At 47.0% G+C, this 14,799-nt stretch overlaps 1 protein-coding gene across 1 annotated transcript in view; it reads left to right on the top strand.

Moving 5' to 3' along the window:
* Positions 1–14,799, top strand: part of agfg2 (ArfGAP with FG repeats 2) — a 106,873-nt gene that overhangs the window by 31,876 nt on the left and 60,198 nt on the right. The window contains exons 3-6 of the mRNA XM_084312124.1: positions 365–440; positions 1,605–1,648; positions 3,261–3,347; positions 7,485–7,604. Of these exons, the coding sequence (XP_084168250.1) occupies positions 365–440; positions 1,605–1,648; positions 3,261–3,347; positions 7,485–7,604 (327 nt within the window). The remainder of the gene's footprint in view (positions 1–364; positions 441–1,604; positions 1,649–3,260; positions 3,348–7,484; positions 7,605–14,799) is intronic.

Genomic DNA, 14,799 nt, shown 5'->3' with positions numbered 1-14,799 from the left:
AGAAAAACCTGCTGTTTTACACGGCGTAAGAAGCGAGGTAGCTCCCCGAACGTAGGAGATCAGGGGGTTTCCGGGGCTGATGTTACAACTGTTGGCTTTGTCCCCTTCGTTGCTGTCTTCCTTGTTATGATAGTAGAGACTATCGATTTCCTGCCACAGGTTACTTTGATGGATATCGGCACACAAGAGAACGCATTGTACTCTACTTAATTCGAAAGCCTTTTTGTACCTGGATGATTTACACGCATAATAATACCCCCCCCCCCAAAGTCTGTACGGTTTAAGAGCACACTTTTAAGCTAATAGCTTGGTCAGTGCCCTGTGGTTGTATTGTGACAATCCTGTGTCGAATCTTTGTTTTCAGCGCCCCCCGGTGGCCCCCCGCAGTACAGCACCCTCTTCGGCAACAGGCTCTCGTCCAGCTCCACGCCTCCTGCCAGGTAAAATGAGTCCGATTCAGTCACGTCAAGTGATCGTTTAAAGGTGCTGGAAGTGGTATTTCTTTTGTTTGTTAGAATAAGTGGTCTACATGTTAAAATAATAGCTCTACATTCCGACAGCCATCACTGATACGGAGTGTCTGGTCAGTAACATGGGTCTCCCAGTCCCTCCACTCTGCAGTAAACAGCCATCACTGATATAGAGTGTCTGGTCAGTAACATGGGTCTCCCAGTCCCTCCACTCTGCAATAAACAGCCATCACTGATACAGAGTGTCTGGTCAGTAACATGGGTCTCCCAGTCCCTCCACTCTGCAGTAAACAGCCATCACTGATACAGAGTGTCTGGTCAGTAACATGGGTCTCTCAGTCCCTCCGCTCTGCAGTAAACAGCCATCACTGATATAGAGTGTCTGGTCAGTAACACGGGTCTCCCAGTCCCTCCACTCTGCAGTAAACAGTCATCACTGATATAGAGTGTCTGGTCAGTAACATGGGTCTCTCAGTCCCTCCGCTCTGCAGTAAACAGCCATCACTGATATAGAGTGTCTGGTCAGTAACATGGGTCTCCCCGTCCCTCCACTCTGCAGTAAACAGCCATCACTGATATAGAGTGTCTGGTCAGTAACATGGGTCTCCCAGTCCCTCCACTCTGCAGTAAACAGTCATCACTGATATAGTGTCTGGTCAGTAACATGGGTCTCCCAGTCCCTCCACTCTGCAGTAAACAGTCATCACTGATAGAGTGTCTGGTCAGTAACATGGGTCTCCCAGTCCCAAATCTATTCTAATAAATTCTCTTCTCATTTTATGCCAGTCTATAATTATGCCAATTTTATGCTAATTTTATGCCCATGACATCACTGCTGTGAAGCACTTTGGGCTGCAATTCTTGTATGAAAGGTGCTATACTGTACAAATGAAGTTTATTATAATAATAATTATAATAACAATAATTATTATTATATCAGTGATGGCTGTTGGAATGTAGAGCTAACACTTATTTTAACCAAAAAAACACCATACCTTACAGTATGTTAATGGATGGAATGGAAAAAGACGAGAGCTATTTGTGTCTTGGGTGCATTGCCCCTTTAATGATCACATTAATAACGCTTGTTCGACCCCCCCCCCCCCCCCCCCCCCCTTACTTTCCCTCCCTCAGCTCTCCTGGCGTCGACAGCGTCTCCAGCTCCCAAACGTTTGCAAGTAGGTTATTAGGATGAATCTTGTCAGTCCATTCCACTCAGTGTTGCCAGATGGGTGATGGGAAATTATCGTCCCAGAGGCTTAAAGTTATCGCTTTTTCTGGGAAATGATCGTTATTATCTTCTGCTCTCCCCTGTCCTCACCTTCCTGTTCAGCTGTCTCTCTCTCTCTCTCTCTCTCTCTCTCTCTCTCGTACAAACTCTCTTCAGACGAGCAGCCAATGCTTGTCGTGATGATGAACGAGTGAGTCAGCCTGTCAAAACAAAGCCCACCCACGCGCAATGTGATTTGCGGTCGGAGGAGACTATTTGATTGGCTGATTCTGATTGGCTTGAAATGGAGCGGGTTTGTCAAGACGAGGCTTATGATCGAATTATCATACATTATGGGACTTTTGACGTTATTGATCGTACAGAGGGCAAATACGATCATTATTATACATCCGGCAACTCTGATTCTACTACCCTGCTTCATATAGATTTGATTCATAACATAACACATAACATGATTTGACCCATATAACTCTGTATGATAGTGCTGTATATACCGTATATATACATTTATATTTACCACATATATATATATATATATACACAGTATATTCATATCTGTCTGAATATACCTGCATATAATCCTTCTATATACCTACTTATACACCTGCATATAACCCATATATCTCTGTATGATAGCATGTCGGTCATTAAAGAACCCAGGAAATTCCCAATCAGGTCTCTGACACCAAGGCCACATAATCATCCCTTCCCCTTAAAGGGGAACTATCTTATAAATGGCCTTTTTGAGTGTTTAGCATTGTTTCCTAACTATGTGAACTTATATTAATATGATCTATGTCTCAAAATTCTCATATTGGCGCATTCTTCCAATTCTCCTCTCACAATATTCACCCTCACTGAACTGAGTCATTTGAAAATGTGATGATTTGTGATGTCAGAAAGACACCGCTGCATGTTAATGTTGAGGTACAAGATGAGCTGCACACAGTTCTGCTGCCCAGGCTCAAAACGGCTCGAGATCTTGAGGTAGAAAAATGCTGTTTTTGAGGACTTGATTAGAAATACAAAACAATGAATAAAAAAAATATATATATTACAGAGGTGTTCCATAGACTCACAGGAATTGTGTAAAAGTGCCCAAATAGTGAAAGAAATAGTAAAATAGTTCCCCTTTAATTGGCTGATATCAATCCCAAAACATATTAATACTACAACTCTGTACGTACATCTGATTAGCACCATACTCAGTAGTACTAATTTATATATTTTATACCCAGCTTAATCACCTGTACATTGTATATTACTATTGCACTTTACCGTTACATTTGCACTCTGGTTGGATGATGCCAAACTTCTTTTGGTTGTACTGTACTTGTGCTGTATGATGATGACAACACATTTTAATCTAATCTAATCTAATAACAAACCGTCCGAGAGACGCCTAATTAGCATGCGTGGTAGTGGGTGACTTGGCACCATATAGTCTTTGTGCCACTGTTGTTTTTATAAAGCCAGGAATGTATCCTATTCACTCACCGTGAGTCCTCTGCCTGTCTGCCGACCCCCCCCCCCCCCCACCCCCTCTCTGTGTATCTCAGATTTCCCCAACCCATTCAGCACCAGCTCGGCCTCTCAGCAGCCCGCCGCCCTCTCCCCCAGTAACCCTTTCAACAGCACCTCGGGAGGTGAGACGCGCACACATTTCACTCGCTGAGGTCCCCGTTCTCACAGAACCGCCCCCCCGCCGGGCCTGTTTACTCTCACAGACCCGACTATACATGTTCTGTGTGTTCTGTGGTGTACTTTTACTTTAAAGGGGCGTTTCACCGATCATTAACCCGGGAATCCGGACGCGTGACAAACGGGACGTAAAAGAAAAAGACCCACCAGACGTGCTCCGCGTCGTCCCGAGAGCGCAGAGCCGACCCGCGGGGAACTGCAGACACACATTCCTCAAATAGTCGGCCCGGCTTGAGGAAATTTAATTGAATTGATAAGATAAGATAAGAGATGTTCCTTTATTGACCCCCTTGGGGAAATTCGGGCATCATAGCAGCATGGGGGGGGGGTACAGGTACGGGCAGGGTAATAGTAGAAAGACATAAATATAGGCTATAGAATCTGCCTAAAATAAGATCTGAATATAAGAATATGAGAAAGAATAAACAGTGGAAACAAAGGTGCAGATGAGGGTCTTTATGTATACGTTAAATATAGGCAATAAGACATTTGAGTCTGAATATAATATGAATTTATACTATGAGTGAGAGCGAGTTGAGAAAACCGTGCCTGCAGTTCACTAGAGGAACGTCATGTGGTGGAGTTTCTCAGGAGGGGGGGGGGGGGGGGGTTGGAGGTGGAGAGGGGGATCAGAGCTCTCGAGACACAGAACACGTTACAACATGTCCTTCTCGCAGCAGAATGGTAGGCTTCGGGTAAAAAATAGGCAAAATGCCCCTTTAAAAGTTTCTATCTTATCTTTTTCCTTCAGTCTGTGGAACATGTTTGTTAAGTTTTTATTCTGAAGACACTGATCTAAATCTAATTTCAACTGTTTATTTCAAACATCTTTGGTGGGTGCAGCGCGCTCCAGATTCTACTGTAAACTGATCGTTCTCCTCCCTCAGTTCAAACCAATATATCTCACAGCAAGAAAATAGACAAAACCCATTGTCCATAATAAGAGAGCTGTAATGCCTGCTGGTATGTAGTAGAGTTTAATGTCTTTAATGTCTTGACCTTTACTGTCCTTGAGTTAAGACACTTAACCCCTAACTGCTCCTGATGAGCAGGTTGACACCTTGCATGGTCGCCTCCGCCGTCGGTGAGGGAATGTGTGAGTGAATGGGTGAATGTGAGGAACAATAATTGTAAAGCACTTTGGATAAAAGCTGTTATATAAATTTAAATACACCATTTACCATGTATTTGACCAAGTGAAGGGATGAAGAGAGTTGAAGAAGTGAATGAATGGATGAGGAGTTGAGGGGAAGTGAAGGGATGAGGAATTGAGGGGAAGTGAAGGGATGAGGAATTAAGGGGAAAATAAGGGATAAAGAATTGAGGGGAAGTGAAGGGATGAGGAATTAAGGGGGAAATAAGGGATAAAGAGTTGAGGGGAAGTGAAGGGATGAAGATTTAATGGGAAAATACGGGATGAAGAATTAAGGGGAAGTGAAGGGATGAGGAGTTGAGGGGAAGTGAAGGGATGAAGAGTTGAGGGGAAGTGAAGGGATGAAGAGTTGAGGGGAAGTGAAGGGATGAGGAGTTGAGGGGAAGTGAAGGGATGAGGAGTTGAGGGGAAGTGAAGGGATGATGAGTTGAGGGGAAGTGAAGGGGTGATGAGTTGAGGGGAAGTGAAGGGGTGATGAGTTTAGGGCAGGGGTGTCAAACTCATTTTCACAGAGGGCCACATCAGCATTATGGTTGCCCTCAAAGGGCCAAAGGCCGTATAAATGTTAATGTAATGTAAAATAAATGTAGCTACTCATTTACATATTGTTAAACATGTTGTTTCTGTATTTATTACTTATTCAAGTTATACATATTGCATATGCATTTGCATAGATGTAAAAATATGTTAGCTTATGTTATTTTAACAAATAATTTTAGTTTATCAGAACCCCATATTACTCCATCAATCAATGATCAAACCATTCAAGTAAATAACAAAGAAGAATATCATCAAATACAAGCTATGACATTAAGTTTGTTCAAAACCTTTTTGTCACAGTCAAGAGGGGCAGAACTAACAACTGTGAGCTGCAAAGAACACGTGGGACACACAACCTTGCAGAGGCCATACATCCAACTAATGGAAGATAGTTTAATTAACTTTAATTAACAGATTGCAGAATGGGTACAGTACAGTACAGCTCAATACACACAATTGTTAAGGGGATGCAGACCAGAGAAAGACTTTCGACTTGTTTACATCAGGGTCCCCCATTTTCAATTCGTAATGAAATTGCTATTTTGTGTCTGCATGAACACACAACTGTAACTGTACTCAAAAATAACAAAATAAGGGTTGTCTCAGTTCACAACTATATTGGTCAAGTTTTGGGTGGGACTTGTTTGCGTCCCTACAGCTTCTTATTCAATTGAGCGAGATGCTCGGTTATGTCACACAGCCAGTTTGCATCTGACAGTTCAGACAATATTTCTTCAACCCTTTGTTACCTATTCCGCCTGGATCTTTTTTGTATTTTGGGCTGTAAAATTGTCAAAGAATGTCTGAGGAGTAAGTGCTTTTGGCTTTTTTCCTTTGTTACTTCATCAATACCTCAGATGTTCAACATACATGTATGTGTAAGAATGTGTAATAGGGGCGCCCCAGTGGCGAACCACATAGCGCGCTCAGCCGCGACACGGCCGACCCGGGTTCGACTCCCGAACCCGTCGTTATTTGCCGAATGTCTTCCCCCCACTCTGTCTCCCATTCCTCATCTGTCTCTCCCTACTGGACTGCCCAGTAGAAATAAAGCGATAAAACGCCAAAAAATAAATATTTAAGAATGTGTAATAACTAAGGCTGTCAAAGTTAAAGCTTTATTAACGCATTAACCCACAATTATTTTAACGGCGCTATTTTTTAAGATGAATGTTTAAAAAAAAACTAAAAAAAAACGTTTTTTTTTTTTACCAGGGCTCTTGGGGGGCCACATCAAATGACGTGGCGGGCCACATTTGGCCCGCGGGCCATGAGTTTGACACCTATGGTTTAGGGGAAGTGAAGGGATGATGAGTTGAGGGGAAGTGAAGGGGTGATGAGTTGAGGGGAAGTGAAGGGGTGATGAGTTGAGGGGAAGTGAAGGGGTGATGAGTTGAGGGGAAGTGAAGGGGTGATGAGTTGAGGGGAGGTGAAGGGATGAGGAGTTGAGGGGAAGTGAAGGGATGAGGAGTTGAGGGGAAGTGAAGGGATGAAGAGTTGAGGGGAAGTGAAGGGATGAAGAATTAAGGGGAAAAGAAGGGACGAGGAATTAAGGGGAAAATAAGGGATAAAGAGTTGAGGGAAGTGAAGGGATGATGAGTTGAGGGGAAATGAAGGGGTGATGAGTTGAGGGGAGGTGAAGTGATGAGGAGTTGAGGGGAAGTGAAGGGATGAAGAGTTGAGGGGAAGTGAAGGGATGAGTTTAGGGGAAGTGAAGGGATGAAGAATTGAGGGGAAGTGAAGGGATGAAGAGTTGAGGGGAGTGAAGGGATGAAGAGTTGAGGGGAAGTGAAGGGATGAAGAGTTGAGGGGAGTGAAGGGATGAAGAGTTGAGGGGAAGTGAAGGGATGAAGAGTTGAGGGGAAGTGAAGGGATGAAGAATTGAGGGGAAAAGAAGGGATGAAAAGTTGAGGGGAAGTGAAGGCATGACGACTTAAAGGAACACGTCAACATTTTGATAAAATGTGCTTACCGTCCAGAGAGAGAGACAAGAAGATAGATACCAGTTTCCTCTCTGGGCGTTCAGTAGAAAGCTAGCTGGCTGCATGTTAGGCTAACCGGCCATGTCCACTTCCATTCATTGTGCTAAGCTAGGCTAACGTGCGCCCAGATAGCTTTCGACTGAACGCACACAGAGAGGAAACTGGTGTCCTCTCCTCATTGTAAATAAGAATGTGTTCTTAATTGGCCTGCCAGGTTAAATAAAGGTTAAATAATTTAAACAAAAAATATTACCCCAATTGGTCAGGTGGTGGCACTGTAATCAAAAGGTCAATCTGCAGCCAAACTGGTCAGAGCTTATCACAAATGATGTGTTTGTTCCGTGTGTGTGTGTGTGTGTGTGTGTGTGTGTGTGTGTGTGTGTGTGTGTGTGTGTGTTTCCCCACAGGTGACTCCAGTGCGTGCGTCACCTCTCCCACCTCAGTGTTCCCTCCGTCCTCTACCTTCCCAGCCCCCGCTACCCAGAATGCATTTCCTCACGAGCCAACCATAAATCAGGAAGCCAACGGTAAGTTCTGGAAAACAGAGAGAATACATTCAGCAATTATACTGATTTATAATGTTACATTTTGTTTTGTATATCAGTTTGTGTTGGATAAAATAAATGTATCCTGACACATAGATTAGATTAGATTAAAATGTATTACAACGGAAAGAAGTTTGGCATCCAACCGTGTGACAGTAAAGTGCAATAGTAATTTATATACAATGTACAGGTGATTCAATTGGGTATAAAATATATAAATTAGTACTACTGAGTATAGTGCTAATCTGATGTATGTACAGAGTTGTAGTATTAATATGTACAGTGAGACAGGTGTAAAGACACTATGGTAGTAAGTCATACTGGCCAGCAGCGTAACTAGTGAGAGTTCAAGTTCAAGTTCAAGTTCAAGTTCTTTAATAGTTGTCATACAGAAGTACAGAATACTTTCATACAAAATGCTTCTTACTGTTACGCTCCAGAGACTGTGCTAGACAAGATAGTATCAAATAACATAATAACATAATATAGCATGAATTTAGAAGAAGAAAATTAGGTCACAGTGTTCGGTATAGACATATGTACAATGTTCTGAGTTACCATATAATATACAATACACAATACTATGCAGTGTACTAATGTACAGTACTATCTAGTGCAAAGCAGAAATGGGATGAGGTACAATTTTAGGTACAATTTACAGTAAGGTGTACGAGTTGTAGTGCAATCCTTCATCCATAAATATAAAGTGTGGGGAGTGGGTGCTACAGTGTGTTTGTTTAAAGTGGGTGTGTGCTATAAGTGTGTGGAGTGGGTGCTACAGTGTGTTTGTTTAAAGTGAGTGTGTGCGTGTGGATGTGTGTGCTATGTGCGTTTGGTGGTTGTGGTTGTGTAGTGTTCATTCATTGTTCGTTTAGCAGCCTGATGGCCTGGGGATAGAAGCTTCTTCTGAGTCTTTCTGTGCTCGCCTTGAGACTCCTGTATCGCTTGCCTGACCGCAGCAGTTCAAAGAGGCAGTTGTTCGGGTGACTGGAGTCTTTAATGATTCTCTTAGCCTTGCCCTTGCAACGCTTGTAGTAAATGTTCTGGAGGGTGGGGAGCCCCCCTCCAATTGTGCGTTCGGCTGAACGTGTCACTCTTTGTAGTCTGCTTTGGTCTTGTGCAGTGCTATTCCCAAACCAGGAGGTGATGTTGCCGGTCAAGATGCTCTCTATTGTACATGAGTAGAAGTTCTTAAGGATCTTCTGGCTGACTTGGAACTTCCTTAGGCGCCTGAGGAAGTAGAGGCGTTGTCGTGCCTTCTTCACAACACTGTTAATGTGTGTGGTCCATGTCAAGTCCTCGGATATGTAGGCTCCGAGGTACTTAAAGCTGTTGACTCTCTCAACCGGTGCCCCGTCGATGCTGAGGGGGCTGTAGTCCTTGACCCCCGACCTCCTGAAGTCCACAATCATCTCCTTTGTTTTGCTGACGTTCAGGGAGAGGCTGTTTTCCTGGCACCATCCCGCCAGGACCTTGACCTCTTCCAGGTAGGCCCTCTCGTCGTTGGCAGAGATCAGGCGAGTTATGTGCCGATGTGTCGAGTACAGCATGTGCGTTAAGTGCGTCGGCCAGAGATCAAAAGGCACTCAGATGCCTGAGATGCCAAGATAATGATCCACTCTCACGGCATCTCAGCGGCAGTGAGCACCTCCAGCTGACAACAGCCCAGGAATACCAATACACACACACACACACACCTAATCTAAAGCCCACACTATCTGGCTATGGAGTGTCTATCTAATAAGAGTCTGTTTTCAGCCTCTGCCTCGCCCACTGGGAGCCGTTTCATCTCTGGAAGACGTGGCGAGATCAGGATTCTAGACCCTGTTTCCTCCTCTAGTTAGAGTCGTTTACCAGCGCAGTCCTCCATGCTGTTCTTCACACAGGAAACCTGCAGCTCTGGCTAGTCGGCCACAAAAACGCATGTAAAGCAGCCGGGGGGCCTCAGTCTGTACAGGCCCTGTAAAGCAGAGGGGGCCACGCTTCAGTCTGTACAGGCCCTGTAAAGCAGCGAGGGGCCTCAGTGTGTACAGGCCCTGTAAAGCAGAGGGGGCCACGCTTCAGTGTGTACAGGCCCTGTAAAGCAGAGGGGGCCACGCTTCAGTCTGTACAGGCCCTGTAAAGCAGAGGGGGCCACGCTTCAGTCTGTACAGGCCCTGTAAAGCAGAGGGGGCCACGCTTCAGTCTGTACAGGCCCTGTAAAGCAGAGGGGGCCATGCTTCAGTCTGTACAGGCCCTGTAAAGCAGCGAGGGCCACGCTTCAGTCTGTACAGGCCCTGTAAAGCAGCGAGGGCTACGCTTCAGTCTGTACAGGCCCTGTGAAGCAGAGGGGGCCACGCTTCAGTCTGTACAGGCCCTGTGAAGCAGAGGGGGCCACGCTTCAGTGTGTACAGGCCCTGTAAAGCAGAGGGGGCCACGCTTCAGTCTGTACAGGCCCTGTAAAGCAGAGGGGGCCACGCTTCAGTGTGTACAGGCCCTGTGAAGCAGCGAGGGGCCACGCTTCAGTGTGTACAGGCCCTGTAAAGCAGAGGGGGGCCACGCTTCAGTCTGTACAGGCCCTGTAAAGCAGAGGGGGCCACGCTTCAGTCTGTACAGGCCCTGTAAAGCAGAGGGGGCCACGCTTCAGTGTGTACAGGCCCTGTAAAGCAGAGGGGGCCACGCTTCAGTGTGTACAGGCCCTGTAAAGCAGAGGGGGCCACGCTTCAGTCTGTACAGGCCCTGTAAAGCAGAGGGGGGCCACGCTTCAGTGTGTACAGGCCCTGTAAAGCAGAGGGGGCCACGCTTCAGTGTGTACAGGCCCTGTAAAGCAGAGGGGGCCACGCTTCAGTGTGTACAGGCCCTGTAAAGCAGAGGGGGCCACGCTTCAGTCTGTACAGGCCCTGTAAAGCAGAGGGGGCCACGCTTCAGTCTGTACAGGCCCTGTAAAGCAGAGGGGGCCACGCTTCAGTGTGTACAGGCCCTGTAAAGCAGAGGGGGCCACGCTTCAGTGTGTACAGGCCCTGTAAAGCAGAGGGGGCCACGCTTCAGTCTGTACAGGCCCTGTAAAGCAGAGGGGGGCCACGCTTCAGTGGGTACAGGCCCTGTAAAGCAGAGGGGGCCACGCTTCAGTGTGTACAGGCCCTGTAAAGCAGAGGGGGCCACGCTTCAGTGTGTACAGGCCCTGTAAAGCAGAGGGGGCCACGCTTCAGTGTGTACAGGCCCTGTAAAGCAGAGGGGGCCACGCTTCAGTCTGTACAGGCCCTGTAAAGCAGCGAGGGGCCTCAGTGTGTACAGGCCCTGTAAAGCAGAGGGGGCCACGCTTCAGTCTGTACAGGCCCTGTAAAGCAGCGAGGGGCCTCAGTGTGTACAGGCCCTGTAAAGCAGAGGGGGCCACGCTTCAGTCTGTACAGGCCCTGTAAAGCAGCGAGGGGCCTCAGTGTGTACAGGCCCTGTAAAGCAGAGGGGGCCACGCTTCAGTCTGTACAGGCCCTGTAAAGCAGAGGGGGCCACGCTTCAGTGTGTACAGGCCCTGTAAAGCAGAGGGGGCCACGCTTCAGTGTGTACAGGCCCTGTAAAGCAGAGGGGGCCACGCTTCAGTCTGTACAGGCCCTGTAAAGCAGAGGGGGGCCACGCTTCAGTGTGTACAGGCCCTGTAAAGCAGAGGGGGCCACGCTTCAGTGTGTACAGGCCCTGTAAAGCAGAGGGGGCCACGCTTCAGTGTGTACAGGCCCTGTAAAGCAGAGGGGGCCACGCTTCAGTGTGTACAGGCCCTGTAAAGCAGAGGGGGCCACGCTTCAGTCTGTACAGGCCCTGTAAAGCAGAGGGGGGCCACGCTTCAGTGTGTACAGGCCCTGTAAAGCAGAGGGGGCCACGCTTCAGTGTGTACAGGCCCTGTAAAGCAGAGGGGGCCACGCTTCAGTGTGTACAGGCCCTGTAAAGCAGAGGGGGCCACGCTTCAGTCTGTACAGGCCCTGTAAAGCAGAGGGGGCCACGCTTCAGTCTGTACAGGCCCTGTAAAGCAGAGGGGGCCACGCTTCAGTGTGTACAGGCCCTGTAAAGCAGAGGGGGCCACGCTTCAGTGTGTACAGGCCCTGTAAAGCAGAGGGGGCCACGCTTCAGTCTGTACAGGCCCTGTAAAGCAGAGGGGGGCCACGCTTCAGTGTGTACAGGCCCTGTAAAGCAGAGGGGGCCACGCTTCAGTGTGTACAGGCCCTGTAAAGCAGAGGGGGCCACGCTTCAGTGTGTACAGGCCCTGTAAAGCAGAGGGGGCCACGCTTCAGTGTGTACAGGCCCTGTAAAGCAGAGGGGGCCACGCTTCAGTGTGTACAGGCCCTGTAAAGCAGAGGGGGCCACGCTTCAGTCTGTACAGGCCCTGTAAAGCAGCGAGGGGCCTCAGTGTGTACAGGCCCTGTAAAGCAGAGGGGGCCACGCTTCAGTCTGTACAGGCCCTGTAAAGCAGCGAGGGGCCTCAGTGTGTACAGGCCCTGTAAAGCAGAGGGGGCCACGCTTCAGTCTGTACAGGCCCTGTAAAGCAGCGAGGGGCCTCAGTGTGTACAGGCCCTGTAAAGCAGAGGGGGCCACGCTTCAGTCTGTACAGGCCCTGTAAAGCAGAGGGGGCCACGCTTCAGTGTGTACAGGCCCTGTAAAGCAGAGGGGGCCACGCTTCAGTGTGTACAGGCCCTGTAAAGCAGAGGGGGCCACGCTTCAGTCTGTACAGGCCCTGTAAAGCAGAGGGGGCCACGCTTCAGTGTGTACAGGCCCTGTAAAGCAGCGAGGGGCCTCAGTGTGTACAGGCCCTGTAAAGCAGAGGGGGCCACGCTTCAGTCTGTACAGGCCCTGTAAAGCAGAGGGGGCCACGCTTCAGTCTGTACAGGCCCTGTAAAGCAGAGGGGGCCACGCTTCAGTCTGTACAGGCCCTGTAAAGCAGCGAGGGGCCTCAGTGTGTACAGGCCCTGTAAAGCAGAGGGGACCACGCTTCAGTCTGTACAGGCCCTGTAAACTAACTCCTGAAGCCAGAAGAAACACAGTTTGTTCTCAAGTAGAGAGGCACCGATCTACTTTCTTCAGTTCCGATACCAATACCTGAATTTGGATAGAAGATAAGATATTCCTTTATGGATCCCCTTGGGGGAAATTCGGGCGTCATAGCAGCATGAAGGAGGGGGTACAGGTACGGGCAGGGTAATAGAAGAAAGACATAAATATAGGCAATAAGATTAGATCTGAATATTAAGAATATGAGAAAACAGCGTATGGCTCATCAGTTATATTATACGTTACAAATAATATGGACAACAGATAATTTGAATCTGAATATATCTGCCGATTCCGATACTAGAGCTATTTTTTCTTGAATAATAACTATTTAATCATTTATATTATTAAAAAGGAAATTATATATAATTATTATTATCATCTTTAAGGTTACATGCGTGCGTGTCAGTGTGTGTTCAGAGTATAAATCCCAACACATCTGTGCGAGAAGTGAAGTATAGTACGGATGAATGGCGCTCAGCATGGGGCAATGGGGCTGAGGTTGTAAGGATGTCAAAGGTTTTTCAAAGACTTTATGACCTAAATTATGTATTAAACAACGCTTTATGATTAGCCAAGTTCGCTCCATGCAGTGGGTGTATGATTAAAGGACTGCAGCCAAGACATTTAAGAACTGGTATATTTCTCTTGATTTAAAGCACGGCGTGGCGAGACAGTGAGAGGAGACACACGCTCACCCACAGACAGTTACATTACTGGGAGAAACAATACAAGCACACATAGACACGCATACAAACACACACATACACACATATACACACATACAAACACACATACTGTATAAGCACATATACACACATACAAGCAGATATACAGTACACACACACATACAAACACACATATACACATAAAAACATAAGCACATAATTATATACACTGGCGGAGCGGACATTGCGCTCGTCACCAACGCAAAAGACACCGGTCTCGAATCCGGCTTGGGCCGGCCGTCATACTGGCTCAATTGGCAGAGTCAGCGGGTGGAAGTCGATGGGTGGTAATCTGGACGTTGTAAACAGCGACTCCTACAGGTCGGTCAGGGCGCCTGCACAGCAAGGACAGGAGATGGCGGGGGTAGTGTGAGCCTCCCACACGTTACTCCTCGCCAAATGAGAGTCCGCGCTGGCAGGTGAAAAGATGTGACTGGCTGCCTCCACATGTACTGTATCGGAGGGGACATGTGATGCAAGGCTTCTACCCTCCCTACGGCCGGCCAGTGGGGGGCACATGTGAGCAACGATCAGGACAGGACAGGGAGAATTGGCACGAGAGGAAATTGGGATGGGGAGAAAAATCACAGAAAAAGTAGTAGGTAAAGAAAAAAGCACATATATACACATACAAACACACATATACACACATACTGTACAAACACACATATACACACATACAAACATACTGTACAAACACACATATATACACATACAAGCACACATATACACACATACTGTACAAACACACGTATATACACATACAAACACACATATACACACATACTGTACAAACACACATATATATATACACATACAAACACACAGAAGGCTGTGCAGACCCTCCTAACTCTGGAATAGTAACGTTAGCAAGCAGGCCGTAGCTCCACTGAGGACATGTTGGTCATGTATTTTCTTTTAGTTTTTTGTTCCCCCCCCATAATCCCGAAATTGTAATCGAGTTCATTAGCAGCCTTTCACAGGCTCAAGCGAGGAGAGGGCACACACTGGAGAGAGAGAGAGAGAGAGAGAGAGAGAGAGAGAGAGAGAGAGAGAGAGAGAGAGAGAGAGAGAGACACACATAATTGGCTGACTGCTCTCACACACCTCTTTACAAGAAGTGAAAGCGATATACGGCATGATTAAAAAAGATGGGGGTATAGTCGCACTACTAGTTATAATTTTTCATAGGACTATAAAAAATGGTGGAGCCCTGCTGTGGAGTCGGGATCGGGTACGTGGTTCACTGAAGTCAGGCCAATATCCGATCTGTGAATTATGTCATATTGGAACCCGATACTGATCTTGGATCAAACCCATTTCTGTTCTCATGTTTAAGCAGTGGAGTCGTCTAGTTGTTACAATGCTCCCCAGGGTGTGTCTGGCACTCAAATACAGAATAAGAAACCCTCAAAAATACCTGAAATAACGCACTG

The sequence above is a fragment of the Notolepis coatsorum genome, assembly GCF_963971535.1.
Source record: "Notolepis coatsorum genome assembly, chromosome: 4".
NCBI lineage: Eukaryota > Metazoa > Chordata > Actinopteri > Aulopiformes > Paralepididae > Notolepis > Notolepis coatsorum.
The sequence above is the reverse complement of the archived record's forward strand: the minus strand, read 5'-3'. Positions and strand labels throughout refer to the sequence as shown.